General features: G+C 44.4%; 1 protein-coding gene across 2 annotated transcripts; it reads left to right on the plus strand.

The window, feature by feature from the left end:
* The first annotated feature begins 3,375 nt into the window (after positions 1–3,375).
* COQ2 (coenzyme Q2, polyprenyltransferase) lies at positions 3,376–20,070 on the plus strand. Of its 2 annotated transcripts, XM_086746486.1 has the most exons (8): positions 3,376–3,604; positions 3,911–4,077; positions 6,090–6,211; positions 6,426–6,511; positions 7,578–7,711; positions 8,156–8,344; positions 11,136–11,287; positions 19,906–20,070. In XM_086746486.1, the coding sequence occupies exons 1-8, from the start codon at positions 3,385–3,387 to the stop codon at positions 19,937–19,939; spliced, it is 1,104 nt and encodes a 367-aa protein (XP_086602612.1). In that variant the 5' UTR covers positions 3,376–3,384; the 3' UTR covers positions 19,940–20,070. The 2 variants fall into 2 exon arrangements, with proteins under 2 accessions (XP_086602612.1, XP_086602613.1); XM_086746487.1 differs by lacking the exon at positions 19,906–20,070 and having other exon boundaries at positions 11,136–13,878.
* Positions 20,071–20,578: the final 508 nt, after the last annotated feature.

Below are 20,578 nucleotides of genomic sequence, written 5' to 3' on the forward strand. Positions count from 1 at the left end.
GCAGTTACACTTCATCCGAGTTAAGTGACTGTGTCTTTCACAGTCCTATGCAAACCGTTTTACTGCTGTGGAGTACTGCTCATTAAAACACCTAATGGAAAAATGTGAAAGTCACTTCTCCATCATATATAGGCGATAGAGGAGCCGACAAGGAGGGGTGCCATGCTGGACCTTGTACTCACCAACAGGGAGGGGCTGGTGGGGGACGTGAAACTGATGGACAGCCTTGGCTGCAGTGACCATGACGCGGTGGAGTTCAAGATCCACGGGGCGGCAAGGAAACTGCACAGCAAGCTCTCTGCCCTAGATTTCAGGAAGGCGGACTTCAGCCTCTTCAGGAACCTCATGGGCAAAGTGCCATGGGAGGCGGCCCTGGAGGGAAGAGGGGCCCAGGAAAGTTGGTCCATATTTAAGGAGCACCTCCTCCAAGCTCAGCAGAGGTGCATCCCGATGAAGAAAGTCGGGCAAAAAGGCCAGGTGGCCAGCGTGGATGAGCAAGGAGCTCCTGGACCAACTGAAAGTGAAGAGGAAAGCCTATAGAGGGTGGAAGTGGGGACAGGTAGCCTGGGAGGACTACAAAGAGGCTGCGCGAGTGGCCAGGGATAGGGTGAGGAAGGCTAAAGCCCTGATGGAATCGAATCTGGCCAGGGATATAAAAAGTAACAAGAAAAGCTTTTACAGGTATGTAGGGGACAAAAGAAAATCCAAGGAGAATGTAGGCCCCCTCCGGAAGGTAACTGGTATCGTGGTTACCCGGGATGTGGAGAAGGCTGAGGTACTCAATGACTTTTTTGCCTCAGTCTTCACTGATAAGAACTCTTGTCTCCCCACCCAAGCTGTGGAAGGCACAGGCAGGGAGTGCAAGGATGAAGAACCGCCCACAGTGCTCAAAGAGCAGGTTCGAGATCATTTAAGGAACTTGAAGGTGCACAAGTCCATGGGGCCTGATGAGATCCATCCGCGCGTCCTGAGGGAACTGGCGGATGAAGTTGCCAAGCCACTGGCCATCATATTTGAGAAGTCGTGGCGGTCTGGTGAGGTCCCCGATGACTGGAAGAGAGGTAACATAACCCCCATTTTTAAAAAGGGGAACAAGGAAGACCCGGGCAACTACAGGCTGGTCAGCCTCACCTCTGTGCCTGGCAAGGTCATGGAGCAGATTCTCCTGGAAACCATGCTAAGGCACATGGAGAGCAAGGAGGTGGTTGGTGATAGCCAACATGGCTTCACCAAGGGCAGATCGTGCCTGACCAATTTGGTGGCCTTTTATGACGGGGTAACAGCATCGGTGGACAAGGGACGGGCAACAGATATCATCTACCTGGACTTGTGCAAGGCATTTGACACTGTCCCGCACGACATCCTTCTCTCTAAACTAGAGAGGCATGGGTTCGATGGATGGACCACTCGGTGGATAAGGAGTTGGCTGGATGGCCGCACTCAGAGAGTGGTGGTCAACGGCTCAATGTCCAAGTGGAGACCGGTCACCAGTGGCGTCCCTCAGGGGTCCGTGTTGGGCCCGGCCCTGTTCAACATCTTTGTCGGCGACATGGACAGTGGGATAGAGTGCACCCTCAGCAAGTTCGCCGATGACACCAAGCTGTGTGGTGCCGTCGACTCGCTGGAAGGGAGGGATGCCATCCAGAGGGACCTGGACAGGCTGGAGAGGTGGGCCCGTGCCAACCTCATGAAGTTCAACCAGGCCAAGTGCAAGGTCCTGCATCTGGGTCGTGGCAATCCCAAGCACAAATACAGGCTGGGCGGGGAATGGATTGACAGCAGCCCTGAGGAGAAAGACCTGGGAGTGTTGGTAGACGAGAGGTTCAACATGAGTGGGCAATGCGCCCTTGCGGCCCAGAAGGCCAACCGCATCCTGGGCTGCATCAAGAGGAGCGTGGCCAGCAGGTCGAGGGAGGTGACTCTGCCCCTCTACTCTGCCCTGGTGAGACCCCACCTGGAGTACTGCGTCCAGTTCTGGAGTCCCCAACACAAGAAAGACATGGACCAGTTGGAAAGGGTCCAGAGGAGGGCCACAAAGATGATCAGAGGGCTGGAGCACCTCTCCTATGAGGACAGGCTGAGAGAGTTGGGGCTGTTCAGCCTGGAGAAGAGGAGGCTCCGGGGAGCGGTCTTCCAATACCTCAAGGGGGCCTACAGGAAAGATGGGGAGAAGCTGTTCAGTAGGGCCTGTTGTGATAGAACAAGGGGTAATGGGTTTAAATTAGAAGGAGGTAGGTTTAGATTAGATATGAGAAAAAAATTTTTTACCATGAGAGTTGTAGAGCACTGGAACAGGTTGCCCAGACAGGTGGTGGATGCCCCATCCCTGGAATCGTTCAAGGCCAGGCTGGATGAGGCTCTGAGCAACCTGATCTAGTCAGGGATGTCCCTGCTTCTTGCAGGGGGGTTGGACTAGATGACCGTTGAAGGTCCCTTCCAACTCTAACTATTCTATGATTCTATGATTCTATGATTAGTTTTTTATTTCCTCCTAGTAGTCAACATTTTGGGAAACTAAAGTTCAAAATGGTTTCCCTTGGTTTTTGTCAGTGTGTCAGCTGTTCAAGCTGAAGAAGTGTGGAATGAGACAGAAGTTATACGCTACAGGGACACTGAATTCTCCATGAAATCTTTCAGCAACAAATCTCTGGACATTTTATCACTGAAACCATGCCACACAAGACAAAGATTTATGGCTCCCCTCCCTCCCCACTTTATGCAATAACTGATATAAGATGGTGGGAGAACTGAGTGAATGAGGGCAGAGATCCAAAGGCCACATAGGAAATGAGAAATTAATATTAAGTGCAGTATGGAAAGGTTTGGGAGATGAACATGTACGTCCTGACGGTATGTTTGACGAGATACAGTCACCTAGGGGATTTCAACAAATAGCATGGGAGACTATGAAGAGATTTAGCAGTAAAAACAGCACACATGCTTTTAGGAGAGTGCTGAGGTAGAGCAACTAAAGGCGATAGGAGATTCTTTCGCCCTTGGGACTGATCCCCCTTGGGTGCTCGGTCGGTATCCACTGCTCGAGGCCGACAGCAGGCGAAGCTCCGGCCTCCCTCACACCCCGCGCCAGGAGCGGCAGCTGCCGCCCTCCGTGCCTCTGCCACCACCACGGCACACCCATTCCTGCCGGGCGCCGAGGCCTCCGGCGCCGCCGGGGCGGGCGCCGCCTGGCCTAATCCGCCGTTTCGATCACCGGGAGCGAGGCACCAGCCGACACCTGCAAACCCCAGAGACCCCGAGGCGGGGACGCTTTGCCTCGGCCTCTGCCTCGGCCCCTGTTCCCCCGGACGGGGAGGCGGGGGAAGCTGCGCATGCGCGGCGCCCCGTGACACCGCCACGCCGGAAGCGCGGCGGCGCGGCGGCAAGATGGCGGCGCTCCTGGCGCGGTTCTGTCGGGGCGCCGTCGGCCTCCGCGCCGCCCGCCTGCCCCTCGCCGCCGCAACCGCCGCCGCCCCGCCGCTGCACCGACCCTCCGCGCCGCTGGGACCCTCGCGGCCGCTCAGCTTTTCGGCGGCCGAGCTGGTGCGCGCCGCGCCGAGCCCGCTGCGGCCCTACCTGCGCCTCATGCGGCTGCACCAGCCCGCCGGTGAGGGGAGGGGAGGGGAAGGGGGGCGGGGCGGCGCCGTAGCCATGGCGACGCGGCAGCCATAGCCATGCAGTAACCATGGCGACGCGGCAGCCATAGCCATGCAGTAACCGTGGCGATGCGGCAGCCATGGCGGCGTGGCAGGGAGGCTGGGGGTCCTGTGCCGGTGGACACCGCACGCCTCCCAGGCCAGGGAGCTCTGCCGAAGCAGCGCCTGTCTGCTCGGGAATGCCGTTACTCAGCATACGCGCTCCCCTATGCCTCCTTTCCCCCCTCACCCCACCCGCGGATTTTGTCTTCCCTCAGGGACGTGGCTGCTGTACCTGCCGTGCACCTGGAGCATCGGCTTGGCGGCGGAGCCGGGCTGCCTCCCAGACTGGCACATGCTGTCCCTCTTCGGCATCGGAGCGGTGCTCATGCGCGGGGCCGGCTGCACGATCAATGACATGTGGGATCGCAACTATGACAAGCAGGTAGAGGAACCCCTGTGGGCTTGCGGAGACCTAGGGAAGTGAATTTCTGGTTAATTAACCAAGTACATGTCTGCTCAACTCCAGCGTCACCAGTGATTCCTTGCTGAGCGCAGGCATAGGGCTGTAGGTTCAGAAACTCCTCCATGTTTCTATCTGAGATGCATGCAATTAACTTGTCTCCATTTCCTCCTAGAATAGTAGAAATAATTTTATTTTTATAACATTTCTCTGTTTAGGACTGTAATAAGTCTTCTAAAGTACTTACCTCTGTGTAAGACAAATACATGTTGTTGCCAGTTGTACGTAGTACTTGAACAAGTTTATTTTTTAACTTTGTTTCACCTGACAGAACAAAATAAAGAACACTTTTTTTTTGCTACACTTGCTAGTTACAATCTACCCAAGAACCACTTTTTTTTTTTTTTTAATTTTCAGGAGCAGGGAGTATTTTTAATTTCTTAATGCAAACGGCTGTTAAGAGTATCATGCCCAACCCTGAACTAATCCTCTTCTATTGTGTTGTATTTTTCATCTCCATTTTGTTCAGAAAAGGGAAATAAGCAAAAGGCAGCGCCCAGTGTCAGATGTTGAAATGTGCATGGGTGCAGGCATGGAGGGGAGTATCCTGGTGATGTATCACGATTTGCTTGCCCTGGTTTCTGTTCCTGTATTGCTCTGGTTTTGGATTTCAGCACCCACAAGAGATAGAATAATGAGCCGATCTAGTCTGGAAAGTTCTTCTTACAGCACTGTTGTATTTGTGCTCTTGGGAAGGCAACAAATCACAGGTTTTATGGCAGCTTTGGATGGTGTGGGCTTCAGAGGTTATTAACATGTGCTAAAAATATTTGACAGGGTGGGGCGTGTGGTTAGTAAGATGGAATTTTCAATATAATTAATTCATTTATGCATTGATGCGATGTGATTAGATGTGAAGTTTTAAAAATTTGCATCGCAGATATTTCTCACGTACTTTAAAAGTATATCTTCAAAACAAGTGCGATAGAGGCCGAGTTAATAGCAGGATGTTGGCTTGTGTTGCTGATGGTGTTTTGGGATTTTGGTTTTTATGTTCTTAATTACTTGATAAACATTTTCTTTTTTTTTTCATATTTGGTTATATGTGCAGTGGAATCAGTCACAAATATGTTAAGTACATGTTTAAGCTGCAAAAGCAGTATTTGAAGTTTAACATAACTTGATTGAGGGGGAGGACAAACTAAAAGAGTTTATTTGAATTCACTTTATTAAAGCATATGCAGAACACTTTATATACACATAATATTCTGTAAAAAGTCAGGTTTTGAACCTCCTTGGGTAGACTTACACCGTTTTCATCAACACGCAAAACTTTTTTCTTTTTTTTTTTTTTTTTCTTTTGGCGATGGTCACCTTTGGCAAGTAACTCACCATACATTTCAATTTAACTTTTTTCTGATACTTGTTTTTCCTTCCATTTGCCATGTATGATTTCTTGTTGAAGACAGAGGTTTTAAACTCCATTTTATCCTGGCTAGGACAAAATTCATTGTCCTTTCACTGTTATTAAGAATGATTGTGTGTGTTAGAGGAGCCCTGCATCTCTACGATATTTTACATCGTAATCACTTTATAGCATTTGAGCACAGAAGTGTTGCTCTAAATTAGGATAGTTAGCTTAAAGCTTTTTAAGACTGATTTTTTTTTTTTCTGAGGTAATAGAATTCACATACAAGATATCTAAGATGTCTACAGTGTTTCTGATCAGCCTCATTGTACGCAAGTGGCACTTTATTTCTGCTCTAGTTTTTAAAGTCTGCATGCTGCTGTTGTAAGCGCTGCTGCTTAGAAATACAACTTGTGTCTGTGATTGTATGCTAGGATGATATGCTATGTTGAAGGAACCCCATCTTACACACTCTGTGACCTGTTTCTGTTTGTTTTTCCACTTCTACGCCAATGATGTGACTTTTATTTTTATTGGAATATGTTAAGCTGGATTTGGTATTAACATTATTCTTTCCATGTTTAAGGTTGCGAGGACAGCAAGCAGGCCCCTGGCAGCTGGAGATATCTCCACTTTTCAGTCCTTCATCTTTCTTGGGGGACAGCTTAGCTTGGCGCTTTGTGTACTTCTGTGTCTGAATTACTATAGGTGATGTATAAGTTATATTTTGTTTTTTTTAAATGTGGTTCCAAGTCCAGAGTTAAGCACAGAGATTTTCAGCAGAAAAGTTGTTGGGGGCAGAGGGAGGAAGTTATTAGTCGTGGAATTGTAGTTGGAAAGTAAAATAATTAGTTCGGCACTATGCGCTTTTCTTGTGATCTTTAGACTGGCAAACCATAAATTTCCTTCATACTTTTTACAGTATCATTCTGGGAGCAGCCTCTTTGTCTCTTGTAATCACCTACCCTCTGATGAAGAGAATAACATATTGGCCACAGTTAGTTTTGGGTGAGCTGGAAATATGTTTACTATTTTTTTTCTTCAGATGTAGTTTGTAGGTGTTTTGTTTAACAAATTAGTAATTGAACTTCAGCAATCTGATTTTATATAACTTTATATTAAAATAAAAATACCTTCTAGACAAAGTTCTGTTGTGCCAGAAGCTTCTGGAACAATTCATAACACGTATAAGAGTTGATGTTTGGGTTTGAGGTTTGGTTTTTTTTTGGTTAAAAATCAGTTCCTTATTTTCACAGAGGGGAAAGGAGAAAGGGAGGGGGAAAATAAATATTTGTCATTTGAGAATCACCTTTAGTTTCGGGATTGTCTCAAAACCTTTCTTAAACATGCATTTGTGCCACATTTCAGTCTTCAGCCTGTAAAATAACTCCTGTACAGAAGCTAATGGCGCTTGTCTTTTAGATTGAGCTACATATCTTTGTATCTTGGCCTTCACATTCCAACTGCCTTCAGCTTTTTCAATCATTTTCAGCCTTGAAGTACCATAGTTGGCTGCTGTGCACTCTTTTGCAGTTATACTGACATATTTTGTTGTGCTGACATCTAAGCGTTTTAACTTTAGACCCATTGTTTGAGTACACTGGAACAGTTGTGTGCAAATATTTCCTTATGCTAATGAAGTGAAATTTAAATTGGGGGAAAATGTGTGGCTATACAAATTTCTCCTTGTATGTCCAGAGTATTTAATGTCAAATTACTTGTATGTATTACTTGATGAAAAATACATGGTAGAAAAATAGAGATAGAATCATAGAATGGTTAGGGTTGGAAGGGACCTTCAAAGGTCATGTAATCCAACCCCTCTGCAAGGAGCAGGGACATCCCCAACTAGATCAGGTTGCTCAGAGCCTCATCCAGCCTGGCCTTGAACGTTTCCAGGGATGGGGCATCAACCACCTCTCCGGGCAACCTGTTCCAGAGTTCTACAATTGTAGAAAAAGCTGCTATGATATATACTCAAACAAATAATATTTAATTATATACATGTACTTTAGATTGCTTCTGGCAACCTTGTATCTTTTTAAATTTTTTTTTACTCTCTTTATGTTTTTAGGACTCACTTTTAATTGGGGAGCCCTTCTGGGCTGGTCTGCCATCAAAGGGTCATGTGAATGGTCTGTGTGTTTGCCCTTGTACTTAGGTGGAGTAATGTGGACGCTGGTATACGATACAATTTATGCACATCAGGTAGAGTAACAGTGGGAAATTTGAGATATCTGTGTATGTTTGTGTGTTTAATTTACAACTTCATTGTCAAACAGTAGTACTAACCTGTTGCAGTTCTTCACTCTCAACAGAGCTAAAATAGCACCAAAGAAACCTCAGGTCTTGGACCTTTCATTGCTGTTTGCAAGTATTTTACATATCAAGTAGAAAGCTGGAAGTTTAATGAACTTTGTGTGCTTACACATTTGCACTGTGTAAATAACTTTGGTATTAGCTCTTGGCTGCTAAAGCAGCTGTAAGGACCAACCTTCTAATTTAAATTTTTATGTAGGGACCTATTAATGCACTTAAATTGGATTCCTAAGAAGAAGCATTGGAAACTTAAGCAAGACCCCCTGTTTTTATTTTCCTCATGAAGTGGCAGTTGGATTGTGGATTTTTTGCTAGTTCATCCTTTTGTTCTAGGATAAGAGGGACGACATCATTATCGGTGTGAAGTCAACAGCATTACAGTTCAAGGAGGATACAAAGCAGTGGCTCAGTGGGTTCAGCCTTGCAATGCTCCTGAGTTTGTGTGTGGCAGGAATAAATTGTAACCAGACGTTCCCGTATTACTCAGCTGTGGCTGCCATAGGGGCTCACCTAGCACACCAGGTTTGATGGATTTATTTATACTTTTTCCATTAGTAAGTTCTTAATAAGAAATCAGAGTGCTTTTCAACCCTATCAATTCACCAACTACCTAAAAACCCAGTTCCTTTAAGGAGAGCTGAAGTCATCTGACCATGAGTTTGCTTCCATTAAGTACCTTTTGCAGACCTTTCTTTTGAAGTGACTGCCAGTAGTCCTCAGGCTGTAGAGCACTGGTTTTCATTCTGTTTCTAACCAAAAGAACTGCCTTGCGTTAGGCTATGATCTCAAGGGAACAGTGTTCTTCTCCCTTCCAGTAGCAGCTGCAGCTAGATCCACTTCAATATCCTGCAAGACTTTGCAGTTTTTTTTGTTTTGATGTAGCTCTTGCCATGTCTGGTGCATATGATCTGAGACTACAATTGATGTATATTCTGATTGTTCACTTATTTTAAAAGATTAAATGGTCAACAGTATCAAGGACACATGCTGGTTTTGTGGTTTGCTTTTTTTTTTTAATAAAACAGTACAGTACTGTACTTTTGTACAGTAGCTGTACAAAAATGAATGTTGCACGTTCTATCTCTCAGAGATGGTTAATTTTACATCTAAAGAAATATTCTGTACTGTGCTCTGGAGCTTCAGTCTGAGATCTGACAGTATAAGAAAATTTTCTGTGGCTTGTTAACTACCACCTGTAGCAGATGTTACTATTATAATTTTATGGTAGTTGACAGTGATAATTCACAGTTCTTTTTATAGCGGAGAAAAATCCACTTCAGTCTTGTAGTTGTATTAGTTAAAAATTTTAGTGAATATCAGAAACAAAGAAATTAGGTTTGTCAGTGAAGGAAGCAGATAGGATCTTGTTACGTTGTTCTTTCTAAATCCTAACAACTGTGTTGCCAAATCTTGTAGTGACAGGTCAGTCTATATGAAAATTAATTGCTGATCTTGATAGGTGAGTGATAGCAAAGAGGTTTGTGCATTGCGAGTAGTAAAACTGTCAACAATCTGAGAAGTTAAGTCTGTGGTCAACATGAAACTTTTTAAAGCGCACTAGACTTCCGTGGCACTTTAATGGGAGAGGCTCATGCAGGTCTTGTATATTAAACATAACCTCTGGTAAGAGAATTCTTGTGATTATGTAGACTGGTATTGCCAGCCACTGCTTTTTAAAGTGATTGTGCGTGGAGATCTATGGAGGAAAGAATACTATGTTCCACTGCATAATCATTTCTAGTTTGAATTGTCAGAGTGGCCTTACATTGTAGTTTTGGCATAAATGGAAATTACTTTCCTGCAAGGAGGGTTTTTGTAAGTGAGAATGCAGACCTGTTGAATGTAAGTGGTGAAGAGTGTACAGTTGTGCGGATTCCCAAAGGCGTAAGAGCAGCGTTGTTCTGAGTACCTCAGAGTACCTTATTTTTGAGTGATTATTTTCATATTAGTTGTGCCTAAACATTCTCATGCGTGTCTTCTTGTTCAAGATTTCTGAAGATGTGCTTAACTGAACGAGTTTAGAAAGCTGAGTAAGCCACATGAGGGGTAGGTTTTCCTTATGTAATTGAAGTTGTGTCTGAGATAGAGGAATTTGGGTGATGAAGAGATCAAATTTCTATCCCACTCAAGAAGTTCACCAGTAGAAAAATAACATCTTTTATTTGGTTTGCATTTCTGAAGGTATATCTTGTGGCTTGGCTGCTGTTGGGTTTTATTTGTCAGTTCAGTGTTTTCAGTTCCCTGTGCTTGAGGGGCAGGTTTTCAAGGGTGTGGATAACATAATGTCTTAGAAGCTTGTGGACAACATTTCAGATTATTTGATCAGAACCCAGCTCTGTCACTTCTGTACAACTGCAAATGGCAGAGGAAGAGATTTCCCAGGGAAGGTTTCACTTCTTTTAGTCAAATGCATTGTGTTTTGACTTCTTCAGAGGCTGAAATGCAAGGTTTGAAGTTTTAGGGGGTATTTTTCTATGAATCCTTTCACTTGTTTAACATTTCCTCTTGTCTTCCTTCTCCAAGACTTTTGCACCAAGTTTCATTTCCAGGAATATTTTTCAGTAGCTTTGCTCTTGTTGCACTGTGTGGCTTGTGTTTTTTTTTCACCTTTAGTCATGACTCAACAGCAGACAGCTGCCAAGCTGGGCAAGCCTTGCCTGCAACAACCTGTTGTTGCAGGTGTCTTGGTCCCTTTTTGCAAGTGAGTTGAATGGGCACGGCTAAGAGTGACTGCGCTAAACCAGCCCTATGTGACTAGGCAGGGCCAGGCACCTTCCTGTGCATGCCAGTTAGCCTGGTTCACTGCTGGCTCTCCAGTGCTTTTTCTGTACTGAAACACAGAGCAACACCTTGCAGCAGAGATTTAAAGGAGCAGGGAGGTTTTGGGGGTTTTATTTTTATTTAAAGTTCCCATTGAAGAATTAGGTGGCTACCTACTGAGGAAAATCTTAAAAAGACTTATTTACATGCCCAGATATTTTTACACTTTTAAATATCAAAGCAGACACATTAGTTTGATCCAGGCTGTTTATACTGTCCTTCTTTGAGGGGATCCAGGAGTTGTGTTCATATGTGATCCTTGACTATTCTGCTGTATGTTGAATATATCTGTCAAGTAAATAAAGATGCCAGTTATGCAAAAAATCCTTTGTAAGCACAGTGTATTCCTGTTTCTTGTGGAGGTAAGGGTAGCCTTTAGAATTTGAGATTCAGTTTTTGAAGTTACAGACCTGTTTGTGTCTTTCTGTGATATGTCAAATATTTATGAGTCTGTAGAATAATAATGCTAGAATGTTATACTGTGCTTTTGCAGGTTTACACTTTGGACATAGACAAACCTGAAGACTGTTGGAAGAAATTTGCTTCAAATCGTACTGTAGGATTTCTGCTTTTCATAGGGATTGTGCTTGGAAATCTGTGGAAACGAAAAGACTCAAAAAATGTAGAAGAGTGTTTAGAAAACAGGTAGTTGAAATGACTATACTGATATTTTAGTCCAGCTAAAATGTAAGTACTGTAAGAAAGAAAACACTTTTAACGTAACTGTAGCTGTTTTATACTGTTTATTTATAAAAGCTGGTGAAAACATTGTTGCTTCTACAAAGAGATTGTCCTACAAGGTAAGATTTGATTATCCTTAAATGACTTCAACCTCCGTAGAAGCTTCAACAAGTGAAGCTGCTCTGCTGATCCTGTGTAGTACAAGGAAACTTCTGTCAAGCTCTGAAGATCGTGAGCCCAAGATTTTTTACAAAACAGATGTCTCTTAGTGACAGCATGTGGGAAAACGCAAAGTGATTTCAGGATGTAAATAAAATCTAGCTGTCCATGTTTAGTGTTCGGATCTATTACATAAATAATGTTCAGTTTAAGTTGGAGCTTGTTGCGTGAAAGAATAAGAATTGTTACTATTTTTATCCTGAGATGTCTAGAAGCAGTGAGGACTCTGTGAGTGTGTGAGGTCCAGAATAGGAAGTCAATAGAGAAGTATTTTAAATTAGCTTTTGCTCTTGCTGTGATAGCTGGCAGTAGGTCCTTTTCACATGAAAAGAACAGGCTTCTGCAAGGTTGCCTGCACAGTGAGCTGAGCTCGTTTATCAAGAATGATTTGAACGTGTGCTACTGATTTAAAACAAAAAAAGAGCAGCCCACAGCTATTGCCAAGTGTGTATGACTACTGGTTGACCATGAGCTACAAATTCATCATGCAAAGTGATCCTCACTTTTATTTAAATTTTTAGTTCCGTTTGTTTTGACTTAGCCTACTGGTTTTGTTTGTAGTCTTACAGGAAGAACTTGTTTATAGGAGGATGCCTATAAACAATAAAAATAGCTACTGCAGGCTAACAATTACATCATTCAAAACCATTCATGTTTTCAACTGGTTTATGCTCTCTGAGTTACGTGATTTGCATGGTAATTAACCTTTTCTTTGACTCATGGTGTTAAAGACCTTGTATGGCGCGTTCCGGAATCTGTTCTGTGGAAGGAGCAACGGAGGCACCTGTTCTAGGAACACGGTACGGTCTTTAACCCAGTTTATGTACTGGTAGGCAATGCAAACAGACTTTTCTCCACAGGTGGCTTTGCATATGCCTGCAATGTGGCGCTGTGGTTCAGTGATGCAGTGGTCGGTTGCCAAACTTATTACAGCATTCCAACAGCCTTTCCTGATGTCTGCTCTGCTCTTTGAATGGTGCGGCACAATTGTGCATGCAGTCACACCAAAAATCAGGCTGCAAACTGCTCTAGCTCTGAAGATAGGTATCATATTTTAAGATTATTTAAACCAATATGTCTGAGAGCCATTGCAGTCCACAGCCATGCATTCAGGGTTTGCTAACTGCAGTTTTGCATTACCTGAGTTGATGAACAGGCAAAGAAGTTCCTGTTGCAGGAAATGAGCCAGTGTATAATGGATCAGTGGCTTTAGTCACAGAAGATCCTTCTTGGGGCTGGAACAGACTTCAGTGGGTTCTGAACTTTTTAATGTACGCCTTGTAAAGTTGTTTTTTCTTTTACTATTTAAACAAGTTATGTCGAATATATTCTGAGCAAATTAGAAAGAGTAGATTTTTCAGCCTGGCTGCATATATGATAGAAATACTTGAAAATGTTAGGAAGAGTAACTGCTTTTGAGGCCTCCTTGGTCCTTACATGGAAATTGTTCTTAAATAGTGTGACTGGTCACTCAGCTCCTGCTTAGGTTTTGGCTAACCCAGCTCATGCTAAGGCCTGATGTATGCTGGGAGCTGCAGCATTAGGTCAACCCAAGAGTACCAGGTAGGCAGGACAGGTGGCCAGGAAGAGCTGAAGAGCCATCATGCAGCCACGATCGTGCAACAGGAAATAATAAGTTGAAGAAAAGCAAATTGCTGTCTCAGGCAGACAGTATATTTTGTCTGGCAGCTTCCTCAGAATCCTTGAACTTACAGAAATGGTACAGACCAAACCTCCAAGCTGGAGGGTATAAAACATCAGTTTACCCCAAAAAGCTTTTGAAGCAGAGCCAAGAGTAACTGGACTGCAGAGGCCTTCGTGCTTTCTGGTGTGGTACAGGGGAGGCACACCCACAACGCCCGCACCGTGGCAGAGGAGGAAGGATAAGCACTCTTACCTTTGACTGGGTAACTAATTCTTTTCTTTTGCTCATAGGTGCATGGTATTAAGAGTTACAAGTTATAAAACCTTATGACTTGAATGGTGAATAGGTGAATTCACACGATAGACTAGTCTGGGCAAAAGGAGATTGAGCCCCTGTTTGTTGTGTTTGTTTATTATATTAATGAGCTCATGTAATAAAGTTTAAATCACTTTTAAATCATTGTCCTGTAAATTTGAGAGATCCAAATGGACCTTGACAAATAGGATTTATAATTTTGCGGTGGAGGAAATAGTAAGTTGAAGAAAAACAGTTTAAAAATGAAGAAGAATAAGTTTCTGAACAATTATGTGATAAACTTGCATTTTGTAGAGGGAGAATTAGATGCATTCTACTTTGTGTTGGACTTTGGTTATAAGGCATTTATGAGTAATAAAAAAGTCTTGAGATGTAATTATTATGGATCAGTTTCTTCATACTTGTAATATTACCTTGCAGAGGTCATGGTAAAAGTTATTTGTCTATTTTAAAACATATTAAAATGTCTTTAAGTAGCTTAGATTTGGAGGAGCTCACATTTTGTAGTGTCTTTGAACCTACTGACGTCCTTTGCCTAATGACAACTTGTTACAAGCAACTGCTTGTTGTGTAATGAGAGGAAGAAGAAGGTGTAGCTAAAGAGAGTAAAAATTCAGGTTTCAAAATAGTCCTTCTGTCCTAAACTTGAAAATCATTGCATGCATTCTGTGGAGGTTTCCCAAAATCATCTCAAAATGCATTTTACAAACATAAGCCATAGCTGTATTTTAGGTTCATTGCCTGAAAAATGAAGGTTTAGGTTTTAGCTTGTAATACTGAGAGTGTTATTTGTGTGAGCATTTTATGATTAATACACAGAAATAAGAAAGAACTTTTTAAGCGCAAAAGAGACAAAGGTTGAACTACTTCCTGGCTAAAACCCTGTTTGTATCTGCTAGCAGGTATATGCACATATTTTCTCTTCTCCTTCCATTCCCAAGCTATTCTATTCCAAATCTTCACAAAGATGCTCTGCGCTGTATTTAGATACAGTCTGTTAAAAATTTTTCAAATACATCTATCTCTAAGCAGCCTCATTATTAGCTAGTGTGCTTTTGCACAAACAGACAGTGTTCTCTGGAAGTTTCTTCTCCAGTGTCAAATGTTGCATTTCTCCTCTCCTTCCTTTTCCAAATGTTCCTCTACAGGGCAGCAGGAAGGTCAAATGTGCCTTGCAAAGGGAAATGTGAAACACTGGCAGTTGCTCAGTGAAACAGAAAACTATGTAACCAACAGAAATGCTTGCTTTTGTGTGCTCTCATTGTACTTTGTAGAAAGGTCTATCAACACCAGCTCTTTGTCCAGGAGTAGCCATATGTACGTAAGGGTGTGTCATGGTTTAACCTTGGTCAGCAATCTACTACCATGCAGCCACTCGGTCTGTCTCCCCAGGGGAGTTGGGGAAAGAATTGGGGAAAAAGAAAAGGAAAACTCTTGGGTTGAGATATACAGCCCATCCCAAGCAGCAATCACGGAATGAAACTGAAAGCAATGCTGGAGCAATCCTGAGCAGCGAGAGAAAAGCAAGGGAGGGGCCAGCAGCCAACTCCAACTTATATACTGAGCATGGTGTTTGTGGTATGCAATGCTTTTCTTTGGCCAGTTTGGGTCAACTGTACTGGCTATACCCCTCCCAGCTCCTTGAATCTGCACATCAGCGAAACCTGGGAAGCTGAAAAAATCCTCGGTCTCTTTAGCAGCAACTGATAATATCAAGTGTATTATCAACATTCTTCGCATCCCAAATCTATTTGAAAAAGTATGCACTGCAGGCACTTAGCTCAGGAACTGTGGTGTGCAGACAGCATGAACCAGAAGACATGGGACAGCCAGCGTGGCTGGAAGGCAGTCCGGCCGCAGGGGATCACCTGGTCAGTAGGTCACATGTAGCACCGGCCACTGGTAGCGTAACGTGGGAACGAAAAGGTGGCTCGACTCAAAGTCAGAGAGGCATGTCAGCATGTGGAAAGACTAGAGCATACTGTGGGCTGAAGTCACTAAAAAGCCAGCTGAAAATTAAGGTAACTCATCACCTGTACCAGCACGACATAGTGGTTAGCCTGTACTCAAAGAAGATGCTGAAAGCACAACCCTTGTGATGAAGGTCTGGTGTGGTAAACAGAAGCAGGAGGATGTATTTTTTGGGGTGCTGCTTTGGTTTTTTTCTGTTTTTTTTTTTCTTTGGCGAAAGCAGTGAAAGGGCCTTTAATTTGTTTCTAAACACATCCACAGTGCAAATACCAGGAGGGAAGATCCATTTAAGCTTCAAAACAAAGCTGACAAGAAAAAAATGTGGTGTTAACTGGCCATGGATTATGTGAAGTTTTGGTACTAGCTGAAGGCTCCTAGCGTACTGGAGAAGTGAGTTTCCTGCAGCACCTCCCTGTAGTTTGTAATGGAGGCAAAAGGCCAGAGCAAATTTTAACACAGTGTGTGATAGTTACAGTACCAGAATTAAAAAGGAAATGGCAAAAGACCTAATTGGTTTTACCGCACTTTTTCTGGATGGTGGTGTTTAGAACACCCCCAGGCAGCGGTATGCACGTGGTTTTGTCTGAGTTAAGCAGGAAGAGGTCTAATACAATTTAAAAAAAACAAAACAAAACAAAGCCAATCAAATGCCAAGTTCAAAACTTTTTAAAATACAGCTTTAATTTCTGGAAGAGTTAGCAGAAATCCCCGCTGTAATGGGAAAAAAAACCCAACCAAACAAAAAACAAATCAGAAAACAAACCCCCTCCACCTCTGAATGTTTACACCAGCAGAACACAATTCCTCCAAACTGCAGAGTTCCTTGGCTATGATGGGTAGGGTAGCAATGAGAAATATCTAATATAAAATATGTTTCTTCAACTGCATAAAGAACAGAGCCAAGCCTGTAACAATCTCTGAGGGCAGGGAGGAAGGGGAAGGAACTGCCTGCCCATTCCACAGTACCTTTTTTTTTTTCCTGGACTGGCATCAAAGTATTGTTCAGCTCTGAATGAAAAGTCTATTGAAGGGAAATGATTTAATCTCCAAGTTAACTTTGCAGGCAACAGCACATGCATAGCATGAGGGGACTTTGAGGAGAGTTGCATGAGTTTTGAGGAGAAACTTCAACAGTGTTAAGTGGCTCTTTAATAGAAAGACCCGTGTGCATTTTATGTTGGCTGTCATGCTGTAGCATGGCCAAATATTTGTCAAACAGATTTTCCAGTTTCATCAGAGCTTATTTTCCCCCAAATGCTGTCATGCTATTAACCCCTTTTTCAAGAAATACATATATGGAAATAGAAGTACTTGAGAGAAAAATGAAGGAAAGCACAGACTTTATGTACACTTAAAGAATTTATCTGCTTAGTGTTGGCATGATGCTTCCCCCCACCCGCCACCCTGGCATTTCTGCGTGCATGACATCACACGCTGGATGCAGTAATGCAGTAAATGAAAGATTTGACAGGTCACTGAAAAAGGTCTTGCTCTGATCGTATCTGCCAGATGAAGGGGCTGGGAGGTCTCTGGTCTCCTTCCAGCTTTATGAAGGGAAGACATGTGGCAGAAAGCCAAGGCTGTGTAAGTGTGGGTTGTCTGTGAAGCTGATGTGGGTGAGGTCACTCTGGGCAGGGTGAAGGACAGGCTGAAGGTCTGGTGTTGCAGTGCATACCTCCTCTCCCAGGTGAAAGGCAGTCAAGACCTGGCCACTCAGCCCCAAGCAGAGCTCCAGCACCTGTGGGTTCATCCTTGGTTGGGTCTTTATCTGGCAAAGGTGCTCTCCACAGCTGGCCCGCCACCAGTGCAACCTGGGGATCAGTCACCTGTTTTTTCTCATGCTGGGTAGGATGGGGGAGTGTCTTCTCACTCCTTCCTGTGTCTCTCAGCCCAGCTGTGAGCGGCTATGCTGTCACGGGTCCTCTGAGATCTTGGGACATCCATACAAGGAAGCTATCTGCTACGGAGCAGGTGCAAAGGTGCAAAAAGACTGTTGTATCTGCTGTCTTCAGGCTTGCTGAAGAAATCAGTGGCAATGCAGAGGGGGGAATAAAAAGTTGCCTTCAAGAGTTTGAGCTGCTCAGTGCTGATTTATTTATGTCAAGGTAAGTCAGAAGGTACTTTACAAAACTGGAGGTTAAACACTTAGGGAGCTACCATGAGAGGTTATCAGGATGAGTGCCTTGGGTGCCAGATGGATGAAGTTGTGCAGAAGAAACCTCGTTGTACACAAGAGGCATCACATGCACACAGAAGAGAGAAAAAAGACTGCCATCAAACTGAAGGTGAGCAAAGCTCTCCTCTGAAGACTTGTGGTCACATGCATGCAGCAAGCGCAGAGCCACACAGCTTCCTCCTCTTGCACATTATCTCTCCCAGTCCAGCTCTCAGATTGCCTTCTCCCATCTGTCTTAAAAAGCGTCTTTGTTATTAAGTAGTAAAGGTCCTTTTAAATCAAAGCTACAACTTATTCTACTAATTAACATCAATACATTTAAAAAGTACTTGTCACATGTCAAATTCTGTTGCAAAGTGTGTCGGATGTCATTCTGCCACTACCTTGGTTAATGTTGGATTAACCTCGTGATGCATCACATGTGGCTCTTCACTTAGCGCCTGCTCAAGTGTTGGGCTAACATGCCGCTCCTCATGTAGGTGGGGAGCAGCACCATCAGGTTAAAGGAAGGGCATCATGTATGCCGAACACAACGGGCTGGAGAAGGTAAGGTTCATTGTCCCCTGCAGCGTGGTGGCAGCAACTAGCAGCTTGGGATAAAATTCGTGCGAGGCCGAAGAAATGGCACAGAGCCCACATCCAAGCTGGAAGGTGGACATGGGTCAGCTTACCAAAAAAAGCCTCCAGAGCTGGTCCAAGAGCAGCCAGACTGCTGAGAGGTTCTCCTGCTTCCCACCACCACATGAGAATGGGGATGAGGACAGGAGGACACATGCTCACCCTCTCTAGTAGCTTTTCTGCTTGTGCACGGGTGTGAGTTGATGAATTTGTGAATCAGGGAACTGATGAAGTAGCAGATTACAAAATTAACAAGTTGGACTAGTCTGTTACAAGGGGGTTGATTTGATTGTTGATATTTACCTTCATTGTTTTTTACCTCACGAGCTCCTGAGATGAAGTTTGAGTCTCAGAGGACATTGCCGTGTAAATCTGAGTGACCCTGAGGAAGAGTGCTGAAAGAGTGGTGAGAAGTAACAGGCGACAAGCGCAGGAAGCAGAAGCTCAGCCAAGCTGTGTGAAGCATCTTGTGACTAACCTTTGCCTAAGCCCGCGGATGGATGTGAAACCGCTTCTCCTTCTACTTTCCTTTGGGTCTGACGCGCTGTGGCTGTGAGCTTGGCCCCAGCCATGAGCTCCCTGCTGTGCCCTGGCCCTCGTGTTTGGGTGTCTGCAGCACGAGGGGTTCGGGCAGCTTGCCCAGGTGGCAATGTGACACCCCCCAGCACCATTTTCTGTCTGATCAGCCAGCTGAGTGGACCCACTCCACTGTGTGCGGTGTCCCTGGCGTGGCAGGGATGAGAGACATGCAGGCGTGGGAAGGCAACAGCTCTCTTCTTGTACCAACTGCAGTCGCTTTGATTTTGGTGAGATGTGAACTCGACCAGTAGCTGTATTTCTAAGGGCTGTAAAAATCTCCCCTAGCATAGGGATTTTCCTTTCGCCTGAGTCATTCCAAGTTGTGGGAAGGAGGCAAGGTTTGGGGCAGAGGTGCTCTTCCATTGAACCAGCTGAAACCCCATTGAAACCCTGAGGCCATCACTCTACCTCTTCAAAGGACTGGTGAGACCAGAGCTTTGGAGAGAGGCCCCCAGGCACCCTCCTCAGCCAAGCAGCCCTTCCTGATCCCCACACCAGTGGGCTTACAGCCAACCCTCTATAAATGAACCCACTTCTCGCCACTCAAGATGCCAGGGTTTGTGTAACTAGGAGCACGAGGCAGCGTACGAGGAGAGGTGGCTTTGCTCTTCTGTGATAGTGTTCTAAGTTGCGGATGGAATTGTTTCAAATGGTGCAGAGAACAGATGGGAATGTTTGCATGTGGACGGCATCGGCATAAAATGGAATAAACTAGTTTTTGGTTGCCACGTGTCTGTAAAATACAGCGGTAGACCACGTAATTTATACTTTGTTCTTTGCAGAGAAAGCAAAATGTATTCAGGGAGGTTTTTTTAAATCTACACTCCTGAATTTTTATTGAAATTGCATTTACTGTAACACATGTTAAATTAGTGAATATTAATTTCAGCTGAATTTTTCCATTGTCTGCTTGGGAATAATCTTGTATTCTCACCATGCAGAAAAAGACATTACAAGTTTGATTTTGTTAGCACATTTCCTCTCTATTGAGACCTTTTGCTCTTTGTTGTTGTGGCTAAGAGAAGTGTGCTCTGCGACTGACTGCCCATCTTCCCACAGTGCCACTTCACAGACCCAGGGAAGCCACACATGAAGGGGACCACAGCCACCAGCCATCGACAGAGCTCCGGTCAGATCCTGTGGTGATTTCTAGCCAGAAACCACAGCGGCTGCGATGGGAAGCAGCTGGAACTCCTGGCCTGCGCTGGATGACGGTGATGCTCTTATTGTGAGCTTTAGGAGTTTGTGTTTTGATTTCACTGGTGAGATATTTGCAGGGTCTTTTGTCCAACTTGGATGCCAGGTGAAGGGAGTGAGCTGAAGCGGGTGTTTACGGTGGTGTTTTCACCAGGATCGCAGGTAGGAGTGGGCTACTTCTCTGCGGAAGAAAAGCACTTGCAGGGCCTGGTTGCTCAGGCAGCCAGTGTCACCTCAACTCTCCACAGAGGACAGGTTGTTAAAATCCTTAAAATATTGCAGATGAGGTTTTTTTTTTAAATGTGTTATCTCCCGTACTGACCATGCATTTCAGCTTCCCGTTTCCCTATCACTCCTGCAGATTCCTAGGCTAGCTAACATGTTGCATGAGCCTAGTCTAGCCAGCTGGTGGGATGTCCGGTATCTCCTCTTCTAGAAAGCATAGAATCATAGAATAGTTTGGGTTGGAGGGGACCTTTGAAGGTCATCTAGTTCAACCCCTCTGCAAGGAGCAAGGACACCTTCAACTCAATCA

This window comes from Chlamydotis macqueenii, chromosome 4 (assembly GCF_036417535.1).
Source record: "Chlamydotis macqueenii isolate bChlMac1 chromosome 4, bChlMac1.mat, whole genome shotgun sequence".
Classification (NCBI taxonomy): Eukaryota; Metazoa; Chordata; class Aves; order Otidiformes; family Otididae; genus Chlamydotis; species Chlamydotis macqueenii.

Coding starts and splice junctions, on each gene's coding strand:
- COQ2 (XM_086746486.1), top strand. CDS start 3,385: ATGGCGGCGCTCCTGGCGCGGTTCTGTCGGGGCGCCGTCGGCCTCCGC. Junction 4,078..6,089: donor ATCGCAACTATGACAAGCAG/GTAGAGGAACCC, acceptor TCCATGTTTAAG/GTTGCGAGGACAGCAAGCAG. Junction 11,288..19,905: donor GAAGAGTGTTTAGAAAACAG/GTAGTTGAAATG, acceptor ATCTTCCCACAG/TGCCACTTCACAGACCCAGG.